Below are 22711 nucleotides of genomic sequence, written 5' to 3' on the forward strand. Positions count from 1 at the left end.
TGGTTCATAGTATTGAACCATGGTATTCGTAATAGTATTGAACCATGTGGTTCATAGTATTGAACCATGGTATTCGTAATAGTATTGAACCATGTGGTTCATAGTATTGAACCATGGTATTCGTAATAGTATTGAACAATGTGTCCAAGAATATTGGGATAGGGTTGATTGGAAACGATACTGATAGTCTTAACGTAGTTCAGTTGCGTAATGTCGTCAAAATTCTGGGGGGGGGGGCAAAACTGCTGGCGCCAATTTTCCCAAATCAAGTGAAAATGACTGTGAAAAGTTAAAAATGAACCATAAAGTAACCTATAGATAAAGATAAACTAAAGAAAATTGCCTTTTTTCTGTGGTTGCTTGAATTATGCAGGCTTATCTTAGTTTTGACAAGATTTTTAAAGAAACTACTTTTTCAACCGGAGGGACAAACTAGGGGTCTGGGGGGCAAACCCTGGTCCGGCAGCTAACCCACTGCCCTGTGGCAATTAAGCCCCTAATGTATTTGAAGTAATCAAAGAGGTTTTACCTATAAAGGGTTGCTTTCTGTAATTTTTGCGCTACCAAACAACTGTGGTGGCCCTACTGCTACTGGGATATAATTCTAGAATAGTCTACCGATTTAAACTACCAACAAGCTATTTATATAAGATCCCAATTTTACTGGCCGTACTGTCACGAAATGGCACTTTTCCCCTAAATTATAGATTTTTGATTACATAATTAATAGCTTATAACTTTGATTATATTATAATTTGAATTATAGTTTGTTCACACTGTACCTTCCCCCAGACTATTAAAAGCTTCATTAAACTAAATCAACTACTCTTCAAGATAGCAAAAATAGCAAATCGTCTGGAGTTTCAGCAGTAATTGACTTACGAATAAATTTAATCAAATAAATACTGTCCATAAGCTGTGGAGTAACTAAATATCGAGCAGAACGATGTCAATGTATTAGCATGACATAATGTAGCAGATTAATAATAAACTATCTAATACTATAATAATATGTATATATAATACTTTAATATTATTATAATATATTATATATATTATATATTATTATAATATATTATTATATATTATATATATTATATTATAATATATTAAATATTACATAATATATTATACTATATTATTATAATACTATGATGCTATAATAATATATATAATATTATTATACTATAATAAATATAATATACTATAATAATACTATATAATAATATACAAAACTAATAATATAAAATAAGAAACTTTGCATACTTGTAGTTGTCACCTAGGCTAAATACATCATCATGTCTTGTTCGCACATCTGGTGACCTACCACCAGATTCTAAATCGGCGACTTCCTCAGAAATAGACACAATCTCTGGAGAATATTTTTTTAGAGATGAAGCTAAAAAAAAAAAAAAAAAAAATTACAAAGGATGTCTCAGGGTTTAAAGGCTAAAGCTCGCAATTAGATTTTCTGGCCTATAGTTTGATCTTCTGCAATTCCTTATAAGTTTTCATTAGGATATATCCTGCAGGGTTACAAGCGGGTCATGAGATTGCTCTGTTGCTTCTTACCCTATGTACTTTATATCTGTATTTATCCAAAATAGGACTATTTGGGTATCATATTTAGAGCATGGAATTATAATTGAAATTTGTTTGTGAGGTTTCAATTTCATGTTTTATAACCTGAAACTGTCTTTAGTTTGAGGTTATGTGAAGTTCTTTGCGCCTGAAAACCACAATTTCAAAGATTTTTCTTTTGGTTGTTTTCAAATTAGGTTTTCCAGCGGTACTACGTTTTCGACAGTATTGCCAGAATGAGTAGTGCAAATAAATGAGTAAAGCTAATTAGTTAAAATTTGACAACCCCTCTTAGTTTAAAAAAATTAGTAATCAGTTGGTTTGCAAAGACAACTACATCTTTAAAGGGAAAATATATTATCTTAAGATGCTTGTTGTTGTGTGTTTTTAGCCAATTCTTTGCTGATTTTGCACCATCGTTTTAAGTTGACGCCCCCTTTCTTAAGTTGACGCCCCCTCTTTTAAGTTGACGCCTGATACAATCAAACACTAACTTCTGCATTTAAAGGTGTTAATTAAAATAATTAAATAATAAATTAAAATAATTAAATAATTAAAAAATAATAATTAATAAATTTAATTAAATTAAATAATTAAAATAAAAACAATAAAGGTGTTAATTAATTAAATAATTCAAGTAAAAATTGAATTCACAATATAGTCTAATTTTTAAAATGTATTAGGTGTGTAAGTTTCCATACAAACGGTCAGATTTCATTTACACTGTCCTTGGTACTTCAATTTTAAAGAGGATCATAGCTTCAACCTCAGCTCAATCGATTTTATTGTTAATGAATGAACAGCAAACACATGAACAAAACACTTAATACTATAGATACAATATTTTTTTCCGTGAAGTTGTATTTTATTTCGCGCTTCCTTTGTCAATAAGACGTTTGTCACATTCACACAAAATCTATGGGCCAGAAAAGTGCCACCAAATTAAATTGACCAAGGGCAGTGAAAGTGAAACCTGATTGAATTAGACAAATGGAAACTCACACAAACTTCAACCTGAGCATTTACCTCTTGCAACTCCTAAATTAACTGAATCCCTTTCAATTTATTGCAAGTTGTCATCACCCTACAATATGTGCCCAAAGTGACAGTTTAGCAACGTGTGTTCCTAAAAAGAATGAAGATCACAAATCCTGCGATTCACATCACTTAGTAAGTGCAGAGGCGCCATTGGGGAGGGGGGTCAGGGGTGGGCAAATGCCCACCCCAGATTTCCCAGGGGGCCCAAGCTTCCACCACAAAGGGCCCTTTGCCGGCCATAGTAATCCATTATGTCCAACATAATCCATTCTGTCCGATTGATTTGAAATTACTGCACGCCTATTAACCAAAGAGCGTAATTACCTGACGACCCTTGGGGTGATTACGCTATTTGCTATTAATCATTGTAAACATTGAAAGTAGGTTAGATACATAATAAAATTCTCGAGTTCTGTCAAATACCCATTTCCTAGATGATTACGCGACATGAAGTGATTCGGGGGGGGGGGCAAGATGGAGTTCTTGCCCACCCCAAGATTTTGTCCAAATGGCGCCTCTGAGTAAGTGTACGTTCAGCCTTAGGAAACATGTTTGCAACGATCCTTCAAGACAAAATTAATCAAAAGCACGACCATAGAGACTGTCAGTTCGGCTTTTGTGAAGACCTTGGTATCCACTATGCATACGCAACTTTTTTATGTACCCCTGATCAACCTGATCAAATTACCCCTGATCAACCTGATCAAATTACCCCTGATCAATTTGTACCCCTGGTACAAATTATCAAAGAAAAACATTTAGGTGTTTTTCACATTATCTGCACTATTGACACACCAAAAGCTTTTGATTCCTTTTTGCTTTCTCGAGCCATTTTGTCTCTTCTAAGGAGTGGAGCAAACCCTTTCATAAGAGCTTACCTCTTGAAATGATATCAGGGTGCATCAGTTAGCGTAAAGTGACCAGACCAGTAATCTCATTCGTGTTGTTCGTGGAGTAAAACAGGGCTCTTTTTTTAGTCCTACCATGTTCAGAAGTGCTATTAGACTCGCTAAACGTCACACTCCCCCCTACGTTAATGAGCCCTACATAGATGCAAGTCATCATTCTTTGCCGAGTACACTCTCCTTACGTCTGGCAACCTTCAGGAATCACAGATTGTGGTGTATACTATTTACACTAGGTTCAACAAGGTCAGATTTACAAGGTTGAAGTTCCTTCAAAACTAAATTCCTTGTTTTCGGTCCCCAACAGCCTCTAAATATAATTCTTTAAGTTGGGCCTGCCACAATCTCTGCATCAGCTTCCGTGAAGTATCTTAGTCTTCCCTTTGGTGGACATATTAATCGGGGATTGAGGAGAGGGTAGTCATCCACTTAAAGGACAATTTCTGTTTTTTGAAGTTTAGGTGTTGCTCCTTATTTCCTCGTCAAAAACTTTTTTCATTGCATAAGTATTTAAAGATAATGAGCAATTTGAAAGATAAGACAAATATAGGACATGATTGACATGTTGACAGTCTTGACATAACTTGAACAATGGATTGACAGTTAGATAGCTTGAGCAACTATGGAAATGAACACAAAAAACAATGGATTCTATTTGTTTCCCGCTAATTTTCCCCGGAAATTTTATAAACAAAACCGTTTATAAATACTGCCGTTTAAAGATTCTTTATAGACAGTATTGATAAGAAAAATTTCTATCAAATATGTAACAAATCAATTTAATGAGGATCATTTAATAAATTAAATGAATTAAGTATATAAATATTTAGGTTAAATGTATGAATAATTAAATAATATATATATATATATATATATATATATATATATATATATATATATATATATATATATATATATATATATATATATATATATATATATATATATATATATATATATATTTTACACAAGAAACATATGATAGGTGAGAAAAATCACAAGACTGACTTCATATTTATAAGCACGTTTTAAGAGAATAAATTGCATCATTCCCCCCCCCCTGCCCCAGGAGAAACGTGTCGTCTTTATATCTATGACGCCTGCAACAATACAATTGATTTCTTTTCGTCGGGTTCTATTCTTTTCATGTTATTTTAGCTGTTGTCTTTTGGGTTTTAGTTTATGTATTATTTTTTTTTTAGTTTATTTTTGGGTTTTAGTTTATTTTAGTTTATGAGAGCTTTTTTGAATTTGAGTGAGTTTTTTAAAACTAGGTATCTATTTTGGCGAGTGAGGTTCCAGTTTATATATGATGTTTAGACTATTGTTTGTGGGTTTATGGTTTCACATTAAGTTTCCTTTTTAATTGTTAGCATTGACAGTTTGTGTGTCTTTTTTTTTTATTTTTTTGTTTGGTTGAAGTGTTCATTTATTAGATTTGTGTTCTTGCATTCAGAGTTTAAGTTTTTGTATTAGATTTAAAGTTTTCTAGTATTTGAAGTTTTGTCTATAGGGTTTGAATTGCGTGTTTTGCATTTAACTTTTGGTATTAGGAGATTTAAAGTTTTCTAGTATTTGAAGTTTTGTCTATAGGGTTTGAATTGCGTGTTTTGCATTTAACTTTTGGTATTAGGAGATTTAAAGTTTTCTAGTATTTGAAGTTTTGTCTATAGGGTTTGAATTGCGTGTTTTGCATTTAACTTTTGGTATTAGGAGATTTAAAGTTTTCTAGTATTTGAAGTTTTGTCTATAGGGTTTGAATTGCGTGTTTTGCATTTAACTTTTGGTATTAGGAGATTTAAAGTTTTCTAGTATTTGAAGTTTTGTCTATAGGGTTTGAATTGCGTGTTTTGCATTTAACTTTTGGTATTAGGAGATTTAAAGTTTTCTAGTATTTGAAGTTTTGTCTATAGGGTTTGAATTGCGTGTTTTGCATTTAACTTTTGGTATTAGGAGATTTAAAGTTTTCTAGTATTTGAAGTTTTGTCTATAGGGTTTGAATTGCGTGTTTTGCATTTAACTTTTGGTATTAGGAGGTATTCAACTGTGCTCTATTGGTTCTAAGATTTTTTACATGGCTTAATTTTTATCGTGATGGGCTGAAATTTTTTATTTGTTGTCAATTTTTGTATTTATATTTAATTTTGTTTTGTTAGCGCATCATAATATGTATTTTTTTCAGTTTTAAATTTCCTTGTTTGAGGCTTAGGTTTTAGTATCTGGAGTTTTAGTCTTTTTTGTAGGATGAGAACCATTAGGAGCAAGATGGGTGTTTAAATTTTTATTCTTTGTCATGAATGGTTAAAATAGTTCCAAAACGAAAAAGGGCAAAGAACATAAAAATGGTTTTTGTTTGTTTCTGTATTTTGTCTTAGATTTTTAATGTCTTCAGTGTTTGAAGTTTTTGTGTATAGTGTTTAAATTGTGTTTAGCATTTATTTCTATACTAGAAAGGTTTTATTTGTGTGTGTTTGTTTTGAGCTTCCGTGGCTTAACTTTTTTTTGTGATGGGCTAAAATTTATTTGGAAGTAAAGGTTTTGTACTTGAATTAAAATTTTTGTAGTTGCATTATAATATTTCTTGTTAATCCGGTTGTAATGACCTTAATTGGAGCTTGGGGATTATGTTCTTGCATTTTAATTTTTATTCTTTTTTTGGTGGCGGTGGAGGTGATTATGTAATTACTATATATGGAGTCTAAGTTTTCCTGGCAAGCGTTTAATCCTTCGTATGTACTCACGCGCTGCTAGTTGAAGGACATTAGGGGGTCGGGTCTAATAATTAATAATAATTATTAATTATTAGTGCTTAATTATTGTTATTAGTTATTAAAACTATTTAGTAATACTATTTTAGTATATTTAAGTTATTTGTTTAGGTACCTTTCAAATGTGGATTATAATTTTTTTGTGTTTGGCGTTCAACTTTTTTCTAGACAGGACGGAGCTTTTCATCTGTGGCATTAAATTATGGCCCATGGGATTTAGTTTTAAAATTTTTTGTTTAGATTTATATACATCAGATTGCACTTCCTTTTTTAGGGGTCAAAGTTTTGAATCAGGTTTTAGTTTATATTTTAAGGATCAAAGTTTTGAATTGGAATGGCATTTAATTTGTTAGACTAGATTTCGTGTTTTTTTTTTTTTGTGGGAGGTTAGAGTTCCCACATGAAGTTGAAATTATTTTGCATGGGCTTATGGCTTTGCATTAAGGTTCCCTTTGGTTATAAGTGGTCGTTTGTTAGATTTATGTTCATTTTAATTTGGAAGATAAAGTTTTTGTATTTAGCCTGACCTACTCATATATATATATATATATATATATATATATATATATATATATATATATATATATATATATATATATATATATATATATATATATATATATATATATATATATATATATATATATATATATATATATATATATATATATATATATATATATATAACAAAAAAAACCACCAATACAATACAACAGCACAAAAAAATAGAAGGAGAAAAGGAAGACTGTTTTCCTACATTAGTAATTAATATAGATCAGTACTTGAATGAGGTTTTAACCCTACTAATCCCTCATCCATACAATCACATAGGTCAAACAGCATAGCCATAGACAATCAACCATAAAGAATAATCCATGGACAGGCAGTCGTGTCGTAAGTAAGTATAAGTCGTTATTTACCGAATATGGAAAAAAAGAAACATATATATATATATATATATATATATATATATATATATATATATATATATATATATATATATATATATATATATATATATATATATATATATATATATATATATATATATATATATATATATATATATATATATATATATATATATATATATATATATATATATATATATATATATATATATATATATATTGGTGAAAAGTAAATAATTAGCCATTTGGTACCATAAAAGTTATATTTAGTACTATAAAGATACTATATAGTATATAAAGAGAAGAAGGCAAACTAAAGTCTGTGGGGGGCGGGGACCATCAAAGGTCTAAGAAGTACATTTGCCTCCCTACCCCATAGCAAATTACGCCCCTACCCAGTACCTATAATGTCCATTTAATCTCAACATATTCCTTCAAAAGAAAGGAAGCAGAGGTCCGATTTACAGCTTCACCTTGCTCCAAAGGATTTTTATAGCAATTTTCACCATATATTCCACTTTCTGAAGGATCGCAGCCTCATTGCCAAGACAAAAATAATTTGAACCCCCCCCCCTACTTGTAGGTGCACATTTGCAGAATTTTTTATTACCGTTAGCATTGATGGCTTACAATGATATATTATTCCATATAAACTACATTGATATTCCAGGGCAAATTGCAGCCTCGAGGCAGTATGACAGCTCCAAACTGGGAGATCCGCCAAAGGGTCAACTCTTGGTAGTACGGCCACTCTTAATCGGTAGAGCCACCACAAGACCAAATGGGAGGGCCACCTCGCATTTCTTCGTAACTGGGTGCTTTTTAGTAGTATATATATATATATATATATATTTTAGTATATATGTATATATTTATATATATGCTTTTTAGTATATATATGGAACTAAAACTTAAAACGAACATAAATTATTCCGTATATGAAAGGGGTTGTCCCCTCGGCAACGCATCGCTCTTTACGCTAAATTTTTTATTGTTTTAAAAAGTAGAGTTGTGAGAAAAAGTCAAACCTTAGCGTAAAGAGCGAGGCGTTGCGGAGGGGACAACCCCTTTCATATACGGAATAGTTTCTGTTCGCTTTAAGTTTTAGTGTCACTCCTTACGTGCAGTTGAAAAAACTAGTTTTTTTTTAATTTAATCATGAATCAAATGTACCCTCCTGTCTTAATAAAATCCTTTTGAGTTTCCAATGGAAAACTTGCATATGTTACAGCTTCATTAAATATTAAAATTGGGATATTTGGATTATATTTAAATTTTGCTTTTCACTCTGATGATATGAAACCTTAGCTATTTTTGTATTGTTTTTTCTTTAAATTTGGTTGAAACAATTATTGTTTCTATTTTTTTTGGGGGGGGGGCTTAAGGGGTTTCTTAGATGCGGTTTATTTTTAGCGTTTAAAATTCAGTTTTTTGTAGACAGGGCTTAAATTTTGTAGGTAGAATTTTTCATTATTAATACTATTATAGTGTATTTAAGTTATTTGTTTAGGCACCTTTTACATGTGCATACTAAATGGGATAAGAAAATATGGATAAAAAAATAAACACGCATCCGTGATCTTTCTTCTGGAAAAAAATAAAAAAATCTACATTTTTGCACATAGGTGCTTGAAACCACTACAATAGGGTTTTCTGATAAGCTGAATCTGATGATGTAATTTTTATTAAGATTCTAACACTTTTAGGAGGTATTTCTCCCTTTTTCGGAAATCTGGCAAGTTTTTTTCAGGCTCGTAGTCTTTAATCGTAATGACTAAACTTATATATCTAAAATTCGATTAAAAATACAGTTCTTTTGATACATCTATAGGTATCAAAACTCCATTTTCTAGAATTTTGGTTACTATTGAGCCGGGTCGCTCTTTACTTACAATTTGTTACTACGAACTGTTTGAAAACCTCTTAGTGGGAAACTTGCATAAGCTAAAAATGTATTAAATATTGAAATTGGGAAATTTGGATTGTATTTACATTTTATTTTTCACGGTAGTGATCAAAACTTTACCTATTTTTATATTGTTTCTTCTTAAAATTTGGTTTAAAACGTGAATCCAGCGAGGGAAGGGCATAAGAAATCATTGAAATTTCCGTTGGTAGGACCTGTGTATTTTTGGGGTATTGGAACATTTATTGTTTCATGGTTTTAATTTGCAATAGTGGTTAGGCATTGGAGCATTTTCAATGAATTATTTATTGTTTTTAAGTTTTTTTTGGAGGGTGGGGGTAACTAGATTCTTAGATGTGGTTTACTTTGACTGATTTTTATATTATTTTTTTAGGTAATGGGACGTTTTTAATAGATTTATTTTACTATTTTTAAGTTTTTAACTTCTTTTTTTTTTTGGGGGGGGGGGGGTAACCAGATTCTGAGATAATATCATAGTATTAATAATAAAACATCCTACCTACAAAACACTTGCATTACCTACGAAAAACTGAAACTAATTTTAAATTGTTTTGTTTTCTAGGTTTCTCTAGGTAACATTTCGAAGGATTTATTTATTGTTTTTGTCTTCTTTTTAGAGGGGGGGGGGCTTTATCAGTTTCTTAGATACGGTTCATTTCATAGTGTTTGAGTTTCAGTTTTTCGTAGGTAATGCAAGTTTTTTGTAGGTAGGATATTTTATTAATGCTATGATATTATATTTAAGTTATTTTTTTAGGCACTTTTTATATATGGCGCACAATTTTTGTATTTTATGTTTGACTTTTGTATGCGGGACGGAAGTTTTCGTTTTTGACAATAATTTAAGGCCTACGGGATCAACTTTTAAGTTTCTTGTTAAAAATTTTAATACATTGGATTAAAAATTTCTATTTGTAGGGTTTTATTCTTTTTGCGTAATGTTTGCTGGAGGGTTTGCGTCTTTTTTTGTGTTTGGTTAAAGTTTTTATTTGTTAGATTTGAGTTTTAGTATAGGAAGTTAAAGTTCCTGGATTTAGATTTAAAGTTTTTCTAGTTTTTGAAGTTGTGTCAATAGAGTTTGAATTGTGTGTTTTGCATTATACTTTCGGTATTAGGGGGTATTCGATTGTGCGTGTTGGTGTCAAGATTTTGCATGCAGGTTAATTTTTTCGGAGATTGGCTGAAACTTTTTGTGTGTAGTCAATTTGCATTTGGAACTAATTTTTTTGTGTTAGGGCATAACATATATTGTTTGTCAGGCTTTAGTTTCCTTGATTGAAGCCTAGGGCTCAAGTTTTAATATTTGGAGTTTTAGTCTTTTTTCGTAGGGTGGTGACCATTGTAAGTAATGTTGGTATCTAAAAATTTTGATTCGTTGCCATGGATGGCTAAAAAGACGAAAGGAAAAAGGCAGAAAGAAAAAAGGGAAAGAGCGTAAACACGGTTTGGGTTTGTTTTTGTATTTGGTTAAAGCTTGCATTTATTATATTTCGATTTGGGGGAAGTTAAGTTTTTTAACTTAGATTTTAAGTTTTTTCACCGTCTGAAGTTTTTGCGCATAGCGTTCAAATTATGTTTTGCATTTAAATTTCTAAACTAGAAAAGTTTCATTTGTTTATTTTTGTTTTGAGCTTTTGTATATGGCTTAATTTTTTTTTAGCAATGGGCTAAAATTTTATGTAGAAGTAAAGGTTTTGTACTTAGATTAAAATTTTTGTTGACAGAGCATAAAATTTCGTATTAATCCGGTTTAAATTTCCTTAATTGGGGTTTGAAGGTTATGTTTTTGTATTTTAAGATTTTTTCTCTTTTGTTGGCGGTGGAGGTGAGTAAGTAATTACTATATACGGAGCCTAAGTTTTTTGGAAGTGTTTAATCCAGTGCTAAGTGGTAGATGGGTCTGGCTGTGCACAACCTTCACGGGGTGGCGGCCCTGTTTCCACAAATATCAGTGCACAACTAGTAACGCATTCAATAGATCGTGTATCAAACATGCCTTCTTCTCTTAATTAAGTAAAAAAAAAAAAAACTTTAACAGAAAGTAAGGAGCAGCATTAAAACTTAAAACGAACATTAATTATTCCATATATGAAAGGGGCTGTCCCCTCCTTAACACTCCGCTCTTTGTGCTAAAGAGTCACGATATTTCTACAAGTAAACCCTCTTTTTTTGTGTCAATTTGTTTTATTGATAGCATTACCATTAAAACTTCTACGCCAAAAAAAGGAGAAAGAACAAACATATTAATCACAGTCTATAATAGCTTCTGGCCTTAATAAAAAGTAAATTTCATTACGTATCATTTAAGATTACTAAGATTACTATGAGATTACTTATAAGATTACTATGATTATTAAGAGCATATTAGTTCCGTTATACATTCTGGTTGTCGACCTACTACTTTTTCTTTCAATCCAACCCAATCCTTCTTTTTCTATCAAATGAAAAAATCTATTTTTTAAAGCTGAATATTTGAACAGGCGATAGTTTCTGAATAAATGCTTTAAAAGACAACTTCAGTCAGCCTGTGCGTACGGAGAGGGAAACGGTTTATGCGACAGCGTCTGCCTAAGAAAGCTGGTAATTTCAATTACTGTCAACAAAATAATTTTAGCAGGCACGTACACAGATCTAAAGGCTTTCATTCTCGGTGTACTTGCTTGATTCAAGGCTTTTAAACTGAATATTAATTAAAAGAGCAGTGGCGTAATTTTGTCAAAATCCTGGGGGGAAGGGGGCAAAGTTGGAGCCAATTTTCCCATATCAAGTAAAAATGACAATAAAAACTGCAAAATAAGCCATTTGGTACCATAAAGTCACTATTTAGTACTATAAAAGTACTATAAAGGTACTTTATAGTACTATAAAGGTACATATGTACTAAAAAACGGTTTCTGCAAATACTTGAATTATGCAGGTTTATCTTAGTTTTTACAAGATTTTGGAAGAAACTAAATTTCAGCAGGAGGGTAAACTGGAGTCTGAGGGGGGGGGGGTGCAAACCGAGGTCTGGGAGGGGTGGTTACCCCCCTCCCTTATAGTAAATTACGCCCCTGACGAAGAAGGGGCTTTTGGGCTACGGTGTGTGTGACAGTGCTTGGCTCTAAAACCACTATAAATTAAGAAATCTGATAATTTCCAGATACAATTTAGAAAGGAAAATTTCAGGAGGTATGCAAGCAGAAGGGGGGAGGGAGGCTTTCAAGTCCGGGTGTGTTTGCCTATTCCCAGCTTTTTCAACTGTGAATTAAGAAAGGTGGTAAATTTCACATAAAATATCAATAAAGAGAATAGTATTAAGCGCGTAACCAGTGGAGAGGATGGAAAGCACCTGGGCTTTGTCGTACCAGCCTGTGCCTGAATAAAAAAATAGATATTATGAAGGGCAAAGTTTTTGGTAAAATATAAAAAGAATATTTAGAAGGGGTATATGCTACAGGAGATTTGGGGCTGGGATATATGAGTCTGTGTTTGTCTTTTACAACAACAGTATTTGGATTGAAAGAAAATTAAGATAGCAAAAATAAGTCAATAACGAAAAATACATACTAGGGGATGCTCTAACAAAAGGCATTGTTTCTGCAGGTGCCATATCGTTAGTCAGAAGTGATAGGGTGGTGTCGTCTTTTGCTTCTACCTTAAATCTTGTTCTCGGTACAGTAGGGAAGCCGTTTGATGATTCCAAAAACTTGAGCTCAATTTCACTAGAAAAAGAAACAATAAGAAACAACAGAAACAAGACTTTAGATTGAGAAGTTTTAAAGATAGATACCGAAACACAGTAAAGATCCGATTCACCTAGTTACAGTGTCTTTTAGAATAGAAAAATAAAAATATGAATTAAAGATTAGAATTTTAGAAGCCACAGTGATGACAGTGGTCAAATATGGCTCTGAAGCATGGGCGCTCCGAAAAGTGGATGAAGATTTGCTAGATGTTTCTCAGAGAAAAAATGGGGTTCAATCCCGCTTTCTAGGGCTATAATGAAAGAAAGGTTGAGATAGCTAGGGCACTTTGTGTGGATGAAGGATGACAGATGGCCGAAGATTGTCCTTTTCAGCCAATCGTCTGGGGCTAAACGGAAAGCAGGTCGTCCTCATCTTGGGTGAGAGGACGTTATAAAGAAAGATTTAAAAGAAATGGGAGCTTCTTGGGAGGGTTTAAAAAGGGGGCTTGGAATAGATTGGGAAGGAGGAGGAGCGTGCCTAGATGGGTTGGCTTCAGGCAGCTTGGTGCTGCGGCGAGTTGTTAGTGGTAGCAGTAGTATTGTGCTAGAAGTGGAGGTAGCACAATCCCAACCTCCACTGTTCTGTTCCAACTCCGTAGAACTATACTCTGGCCACACCCTAGTCACGCCTGTTGAAAAACGCTAAAATCTTAATCTTTAGAAGGGGGAGAGGGCAACATATGGTAAATTTGTAGTTTACAATACAATCTAGCTAGGATGAAAGTGAATGTATTACTTGATGCCTTTCTTATGCTCTTTTATAGTTCACTAATCGGCTCAGGGAGAAACTCCATTTGAATTCTTAAAATATTGTTGGCAATTATTGTTTTCCTTGGTTTAATAGTAAAATACTATTTTGCAAGCTAATTTGCAAAAAGATTTAAAAGAGCTATAAACCCCTCGAAATGACATGAGTTTTACTAAACAAATTTTTTTTTTATAAAAACGTAGTTTTAAACTTTTGGAGAATACAGGCTGTTTTGAGCCCTCTTAACTCTCTGAGGGCTCAAAATAGAATTTACCCCAGAAACAGTTATTGAACTGTGAAAGGGCACAAGAAAATGCATCGAGTGATGTTTTCATTTTCATCCTAGGTAAAATATGTTGCAAACTGCGATTTTACCCAATATACTTCTTAAACGGTTACACTTTCACCGTTACTGAGAAGGGTCATCATATTTTAGTTTTGTATTTTGTTTTAAGTTTTTTTTTTTTATTTTTATCCTTTTATTCTGCACTGAGGACGGTCAAGCGGTGGTCTTGACCGAAGTATTTGCATAATTTTAATTTTTTTTTTCCTAGCTGTTTATTGTCCTCGTTCTTCTTTTCTTTGCAATTTTGTATTTTATCCTTCTTAAATTTCAAAAATACCTTTTTACATTTTCATAAGACCCCCCCCTCTAGTCTAAAAAAGATCTTTTCAGGAATTCATTTGAACAAAATCAGAAATTTTACTTATCTGTTAGCCAATACACACTCGATAATTTTGATTTATAGCTACGGGGTTGAAACAACTGAGACACTTTGGAGAAAGATAGGATATATACAATTTGGGTTGTATATTTGCACATAGGGGAGGGATTAAGTATAGCGGGATTGTATGGAAAATGTAACCTAACCGAACCTAACCAAAATACCAACTATATATTTATTAAAACATAGCTACAATGTAGTTTTCCACTGAGCCAAAGCTAATTGTCTCCGTATACAGACAGCAATGGACCGGTTATCGTCTGATTTTATAGATCCAAATTCTCGAATGTGTACTGGCTAACAGATAAGTACCTCGTAAATAATGTCAAACCCCACCCCCGGAAGTTCCATGAATTGGTACCGTCTTGAGTAATTTTTATTTTATCCACATGTCGTTAGTCGGGTATCAAAAAACGTGTCTTCATAATTGCAAATTTTCAGAAGAGCAAAAAAACACCTCGCAACTTTTTTATTTACCCTCCGATAACTATAAAGCAGAAACGTATTAATTCAAATATTGATTTGTCTTTGTTTCCCTGTAATTGGAGGGGAAATAAACAAAATTGTGAGGTTCTTCTGCTCTTTCGAAAATTTTCAGTTATGAAGATATGTCCTTTTGACGTATTTAAAACATTAACAAATCATCACATGAACTAACGTTGTGTGGCTCTGTTATTACTTACCTTGCGCTGGTATTGTCCATGCAAGCTGTCCAATTCATACAGTTTCTTGAAAATACTCAAACAAAAGATGATTTTACAAATCAGCTTAAAAACAGAAGTCTTTAAGAACAAATAACAATTGTTTAACCAGTGCACACTCCAATATAATTGTGCCAGGATCTGCAAAACACACCAGTCAATTGGAAGTTACTAAAAAGAGATGACCAACCCAAATTACTATTGTCCATAAAAGAATCCCCTTTTGAATATGCCATTACAAAAAAAAACAATTATTATAAAAAAGTTTTTGATCAGCACATTAAAAGAAACTTAATGATCAGCAGTGCAAACAGTCTTCCCGTCGTATAAATAATGTTAATCCACTGGTGTCACAATTATGACTGACAAATAAATTATCTAGGAACTAGTTTTGTATTTGTTTGTACACTCAGTAATCTCTTAGCTGGTCAGATTCCTCACTATTGTCTCCAAGTCGAAAAAATAATCAACTACACAATAAAGGAATGATATATCTGTTTGTTGACATACAATGGCCGGTTCGAGAATGTAAGTCAGATGACCCAGACTGACCCTGCAAGATAGGGGGCTATCAATTAACGTATAAAGATGTACGTAGGCCGGGTAGAAGGCCAATTGCTTGAAATTGCATTAACTTCTATATAATTTTAGTTTTTTTTTTACAAGGCAAGAAAAATGTGGCAAAAAAATTCCCATACAAAACTCTTCTACTACAGATTCTTTTCATATAGTCTCTATTTATATATTTGTAAATAACAGAAATCGAAACAACTCATAATTACCTAAATAATGAAAATAGTCTTTTTAAAGATTTTAGGAGAGGAATGCTATCCCTACAGATTCTTGGAGAGGGACTGCTTTCGCTACCCAACCCCTTAGCTGGAAACATAGGGGCTGCCAACTCTGTGTCACCTAGGGGTGTATTTTGGGGTGCCACTTTTTGTGCCACACATGACACACTTCCGCCAAACCGTGCTTCTTGCTGCAACATGTGACACGGTGTACCCGATTTTTGAAAATATTCTATCTTTTGCTGGTGACGATAAATCTTGTACCGTTAACTGCAACAACCAAAAATAAAAAAAAGGACGCACGGAAGTTAACAAACATTAAACATCCATAAGAAATAATTTAACGAAAATATAAAGTAACAAAGGCTAAGAGCTCATATGGCACTTGTGGCGAGGCCGGAAGAGCCAAGAGCTCATATGGTAGGAGCTCTAGCAAAATTCTAAGAATCATTAGACTGATTTAGGGGAAAATCAGAGGTTTAATGCCGATAGGGATTTAAAATAAGACCTCTGAGTCACGAGGTCCTTCTAAATATCGAAATTCATTAAGATCCGATCACCCACTCGTGAGTTAAAAATACCTCATTTTTCTAATTTCTCCGATTTAACCGTCCACCCACTCTCCCCCACATGATCGAATCGGGGAAGCAACAATTTCTAATTTAATTTGATCTGGTTCCTGATACGTCTGCCAAATTTCATCGTCCTAGCTTACCAGGAAGTGCCTAAACTGGCAAAACCGGGACAGACAGAAAGACCGAAAGGCAGACCGACCGACAGAATTTGCGATCGCTATATGTCACTTGGTAGATACCAAGTGCCATAAAAACCGGTAAACTCCCTATTTTTCACGGAAAAGTTAAATGTCAGAATATTTTAGACATTAGTATATTAAAAGAAAGAGGGTCTTTTGGGTTTATATGCATCGGTACTATAAATATTTCAATTGCCAAAGTGACCGAGTCCACTTTTTCCATTTCGAGTTCTTGTCTGCAAAGCACATGACAGAATTAATTGTAACTTTACACAAAGATAATCCTTAACATCAGTGTAAATACCAAAAGAAGAAAAATAAATGTTTATGCAATCAAATAATTTGATTTGCATTGATAATTTGATTTTGCAAGAAAACAATTTTCTTAGATGTCAATTTGACTTACTTCAATCTAAAATTTCCTCAATAACAATCTCTATGCTTAGGCGCATATGCAAACGTCAAATTATTCTCGACATGTTTTCCTCCAGGTATCTCATGCGCTGAACTTAAAACGTGCAATGAATCTTATTTCAATATTTTCTGCAGTGTTTTTGGACTTAGTCAGGCTACCGCCTGAGCATTCTTTTTTTTAGAAACTCATATGACTAAAAGTATTGAGAATTTTCCTTTAGACAATCTCTATACCCAGGCACATAAGCAAACATCAAAATATTATTGGCCCATTTTTCTTTAGATAACTGGTGCATTGAACCCCGTGGCACAAATTTTATCTAAAATTTTTTTGACTGACTGGTGATAGGACTTGCTTTCGTTTTTTTCTTGAACAGTTTATACAAATATTAATTTGAATGTTTAAACAACAAAACGTCTTGTTAGCAGGAACAATAGTATTTTGCATTGCTTGGTACGTGTAACAGCCTGCGACTTTTTTCTTGCCAAAGTTCTAGCTGGAGGAAACAATTCTAACCAAAATTAGGGCACCATTTAACTAAAAATTCTTTGTAATCTAACTACGCTAACAACAAAATTAACAACATGGTATAACTACTTAAAGTTCATGACTAGGGTACTGGTTAACCATGTATAATTTATAACTTCGTGTAGAAAGAGCTGTGGTTGAAACTTCAAAAAAGGCTCATTTGATTGGAAATTGTGGTAATTTTTAATAGTCAAAAGTGATTGGAGGGCAACCAGCCCCTCTCCCACACCCATCATTTCTCCAAACATATCAAGTCAAGATTTTGAGATAGGCATTCTGTTTAGCGTAGTTGGATAATCCAGAAATTACCTCCGAGGATGATACCCCCCCACACACACACACAGCCCTCAGTGCAAAGTTTTAAGTTATATTCTGGGGAAATATTAGGTTTTTATAGAAAGAGTGGTCGTACGAGTTTCGGAGAGGGCTTATTGGATTGGTAATCAGAAGTCTAGTTCCCTTTTTATAAGTCAAGGTGACCGGAGTATAGCTACCCCCCTCCGAACGTCGTATTTTCTGGAATGCATCCAATAAAAATTTTAAGATAGCCATTTCATGATACATAGTCCAAAGACCATGCAACAAGGCATTTTGGGTTGAAACAAACCCAAGAGCCTAGGTGCAGGGGTTGTAAGTTATGCCTCGGGGACGATTAAGTTTTTTATTGATTTAATGGCTGTACAAACTTTAGAGGAGGCTTTTTTGTTTGAAAATTAGAAGTTCTCGTTTACTTTTAAGAGTAAAAGTGATGGAGGGCAACTAGATGCCCCCTGACTACCCCTATTTACACCAAACACATCTGATTGAAATTGTGAGATAATCATTTTGTTCAAAACAGTCTAACGAACATATAACATTGCCTCAATGGCTGACACAGCCCTCCAGAGCCCTGGAGTAAGAATTGTAAGTTATAACCTGGGGGCATGTTAGGTTTTTATGGACAGGGTGGTCGTAGAAACTTCAGAAAGGGTTCATTCGATTTGAAATTGGAGTCTATAGGGTCCTTATTAAGGGAAGCCCAAGCCAGTCGTTCATATTGATCAAAAGTTTCCGTCAATCGATTGACTTGTGCTTCAACATACCCTTCAATCTTGACCAAAGCTAATTTCAAGTTTAATTTAAACCCATGGCCAGATTTTTAGTTTCGGTTCAGAGTCAGGTAGTGAAGTGTCTACCGCCTGCGAAATGCAGTCTAATACTGCCATTCCAGAAATTCAAAACTTTTAATAGAACCAATTTCAATCTGATCCCTGATGAATGCAAGGTCATTGTAACACCACAGGGGAGGTTGTGGGATGCCATCTGTCGATGCTCTCGACTGTTTTTTTCTGATCGATCGTTTTATACTCGTGGCTGAAATTTATTCTTTTCTTTCGATTATGATACTCTCTACTTTTAAGTTTCCACAGCTCAGGGTGATCCTGGTACAACTCTAATAATAAACAGATAAACTCTCTTTTCACATTTTTGATTACTTCCGATGTGTCTTCCATTGTTGTTGGAGCGTGACTGACGCAATACTTGAAAAAAACTAGTCTAGATCATCAATCACCCTCGTCAACCGCTTGAGTCATTCAAATTTTCTATCAATCACCGTCAACACTTGACTCAAATGTCAAACAGGTTCCTAGAGGGTCAATGATGCTTGAATCAAATGATTGACGGAAGCTTTAGATCGAAACGATAGACGGTCTCGGGCCTCATTAAGAGTCAAAAATGGTTTGAGAGCACAACCTCCCCCACTCCACGCCCATCATTTACCCAAACATAATCAATCAAAAATTTTGAGATAGCAAGTTTGTTCAACGTAATTGAAGGGTCTGGGAACTATGTCTTTGAGGATACCATCCCCCCACAGCCCTCTGGGCCAGGGTTGTAAGCTATATTCTGCAGACTTATAAGATTTTTATAGAAAGGGTGGTGGTATATGCTTCGGAGGGGGCTTATTGACTGGTAATCAGAAGTTCTAGTGCTCTTTTTAAGAGTCAAACTGATCAGAGGGCAGCAACCCCCTTCCCCTTCCACACTTCGTGTTTTCCCGAAATGCGTCCAATAGAAATGTTAAGATTTTATCCACAATAGTCCAAACAGAGGCATAGTTTTTTGGGAGGGAGGGGGTGGGCAATGGGGATCAGTTGCTCCCCCTTCATAATGTAGAGAACAATTTTATTATATATCTTATGCCCCTTGACTATTCAGATATGGACCCCTCTTGCCCCCTAATAAAAATGCTGGAAATTCGCCGAAGAGTCCAAAGATAATATAACAAGGGTTTTGGGGCTGATAAAAACCACCAAAGCCTAGGGGCAATGGTTGTAAGCTATTGCCTGGGGGTATGTATTGTTTTTATGGAAGGAATAGCTGTATTAACTTTAGCGGTGGCTCATTTATTTGAAAATTTTAATTTTTTATTTTTTAAGAGTCAACAGTGATGAAGGTCAACTAACCCCACCCCCCAACTACCCCTCTTTTTACCACATACAGCTGATTAAAATTGTTAGATAGCCATGTTTTCAAAATAGTCCAAAGAACATATAACAATGCATCCAGGGTTAACATAAACCTCCAGAGCCCAGGAGCAAGGGCTGTAAGTTACACGCTGGGGGCATATAAGGTTTTAATGGAATGGGTGGTCGTATAAACTTCAGATGGGCTCGTTTGATATGATATTTGAACTTATAGTCTCCTTATAAGAGTCAAAGTGATATAAGAGTAACCAGCTCCCCTACGTCTATTATTTCCCAAAACAAACATCAAAACAAAGTTTTGAGACATCTATTTTTTTCAGTATTGTTGAGAGTTCCAGTAATTAAGCGTTTGGGGGTGTTCAACCCCTCACCTAAGGCCTCAGGGGAAAAGCTGTAAGTTAGGCAATTTGTTTATTGTTCACATTTGGTATCTGTGATTGAGAAAACGTATGCGTGTTTGACTTCTACTTTCCCAAAATTTGAAGGGCATCATGGTAATTTTTTTCAGGAAATGTTCAACTAAATCAAAACATTTTATGTCCATATGGGTTGTCAAAAGACCTTAATTCATGAATTACTGATTGTGTGAATTTTGAACTTTCAGAAATTGACAAGGGAGATGATAAATTGACCGAAAAGGTAATATTTATACGCTGCTACCATCACTTCTATCACTACCACTGCTTCTAATGCTATCACAACTACTACTTCTACTACCACTACTATCACTAAAACTTCTTCTTCTGCAGTGATAACTTCTAAGGCTGTGGATGTGGAAATAAACATCCAAGGTTACGTTGACGACAAATTTGAAATAAATCAAAACATACTATTTGCACTCGGGTTTGGGATGCAGACTTACCAGCAATATTTTTGGGAAGGCTTATTTTATCAAGAGGAAACTTCAGGGGCATCATGAGTGGGATGTTCAGTTGACCAAAAGGCGAAATGTACCTACTGCTACTGCTATTAATACTGCTGCTACCACTGCTACTAGTAGTAATAGTACATTACTACTGCTAATACTGTTCCTACTGCTATCACTACTAAAAAACTGCACCTCAACAATACTTTTGGAATGGCCTAGCGTGTCAACGTGACACTCTTGCGGCATCTTGAGTTGGACATTCAGTTGATCAAAAGGCAAAATGTACCTGCTGCTACTACTATTATTACTGCTGCTACCACTGTCACTACTAATAATAGTACATTACTACTGCTACTACTGCTCCTACTGCTACCCCTATTAAAAAAGTATGCATCAACAATACTTTTGGAACGGCTTAACGTGTCAAGGTGACACTTCTGTGGCATCTTGAGTGGGATGTTCAGTTGACCAAAAGGCAAAATATACCAGCTGCTACTGCTATTAATAATGCTGCTACCACTGTTACCACTAATAATAATGCATTACTACTGCTACTGCTGTTCCTACCGCTACCACTACCTAAAAAAGTGTACATCAACAATACTTTTGGAACTGCTTAACGTGTCAAGGTGACACTTCTTTGGGATCTTGAGTGGGATGTTCAGTTGACCAAAAGACAAAATGTACCTACTGCTACTGCTATTAATACTGCTGCTACCACTGTTACTGCTAATAATAGTAAATTACTATTGCTACTTCTTCTCCTACTAGTATCACTACTATTATAATTGTTGTACATTAGAGCCTACGTGTATGAAGCTGAAAATTTGACAGAATACTGAGAAAGAATTTGAACTAAAAGAGAACACACCATGTAGATGCAGATTGTCCAAAGGGCGTATCTCAAGAATGGATTTGGGTGTTAAGTTGGATCTTTCAGAGAATTAATTTTTAAAAATTATGCACAAAATAGGTTTTTCAAAGAAAAGTAAAGAACTCCGTTAAACCAAACATGAGCAAAAACAAAATCAAATAACCTACCAAGCATAAAACTACCACAACTCAGCATCGATAAATAAATGAAACCGAAGACGAACAGAAATTACAACAAGTAACCGAGTCAAACTCAAAACGAGCAGTAATTAACATAAGCAGTGCTCAAAACCCCTATGCCTTGCCAAGGCCAGTACATAATTCGCACTTTACTGAAAAGGAATACAAATGAATCGGCATTGTCAATTCAATACACATATGCTGATGTTTATTTATTAAAATGTTAATAATATTTGATTTATTAATGTTATATAAGTGGAAACATTCAAAATTTATTTTTATTCAGTAAAGTGCATATTATGTTCAGGCCTTGGGATTATTTGCCTATGATATTGCTTATATGCCCTTTTAATACTTGCAGGTGTATAGTTTTTTCGTTTAATTGAAACTCCCCCTAAACGTTTCAACCAAATGCCCTTAAGTGTCATTTTTAACAATAACCGTAGAAGTAGTATCAAAATAATACACATAGTGTCTTCTGGCTGGTTCAAAATCCGTTACAACTTATCTTGAAAGGTCTAACTTGATAATGTAAGCCGTTATTCTGATATTGTTTTGTCACCTTATTGACAATCTACATGATCGGAGTTAGTTTTGATTTAGTTCAGCATCCACCTAAATATTTCTTGAAAGCTTCACCTTGATACCCTTAGCTTGTGTAGTAGCAATAGTTGTAGTAGCAGTAGTAGCATTTGTATCAGTATGCACATAACACCTTATACTTTGCCTTAATAGTGCTATTATCACAGTAGCTTCAGTGGTATTAAAAGCAGTTTTAGGGTTAGTGTTGAATGAGCAGTAGT

The 22711-nt window shown here is 34.0% G+C and overlaps 2 protein-coding genes across 4 annotated transcripts in view; one reads left to right on the forward strand and one right to left on the reverse strand.

Moving 5' to 3' along the window:
• The window catches only part of LOC136036469 (proton channel OtopLc-like), a 74416-nt gene extending 59005 nt beyond the window's left edge, over positions 1 to 15411 (reverse strand). Inside the window, exons 1-3 of one of the 2 annotated variants that reach the window (XM_065718718.1) lie at positions 15014 to 15411; positions 12680 to 12834; positions 1267 to 1399 (exon numbers count right to left, since the gene is read on the reverse strand). In XM_065718718.1, coding sequence (XP_065574790.1) covers positions 1267 to 1399; positions 12680 to 12834; positions 15014 to 15051 — 326 coding nt within the window. In that variant the 5' untranslated portion in view covers positions 15052 to 15411. The remainder of the gene's footprint in view (positions 1 to 1266; positions 1400 to 12679; positions 12835 to 15013) is intronic. The other variant, XM_065718720.1, reaches the window with a different exon arrangement.
• The window catches only part of LOC136036471 (uncharacterized), an 85614-nt gene that overhangs the window by 15032 nt on the left and 47871 nt on the right, over positions 1 to 22711 (forward strand). The window contains exon 1 of one of the 2 annotated variants that reach the window (XM_065718730.1): positions 15477 to 15559. The exons of the other annotated variant lie outside the window; for it this stretch is intronic. Within the exon in view, the coding sequence (XP_065574802.1) occupies positions 15543 to 15559 (17 nt within the window). The 5' untranslated portion in view covers positions 15477 to 15542. Of the gene's footprint in view, positions 1 to 15476; positions 15560 to 22711 lie in introns of those variants that run through there. 2 annotated transcript variants of the gene reach the window in all.

Source organism: Artemia franciscana, chromosome 15, assembly GCF_032884065.1.
Source record: "Artemia franciscana chromosome 15, ASM3288406v1, whole genome shotgun sequence".
In the NCBI taxonomy this organism is placed as follows: Eukaryota; Metazoa; Arthropoda; class Branchiopoda; order Anostraca; family Artemiidae; genus Artemia; species Artemia franciscana.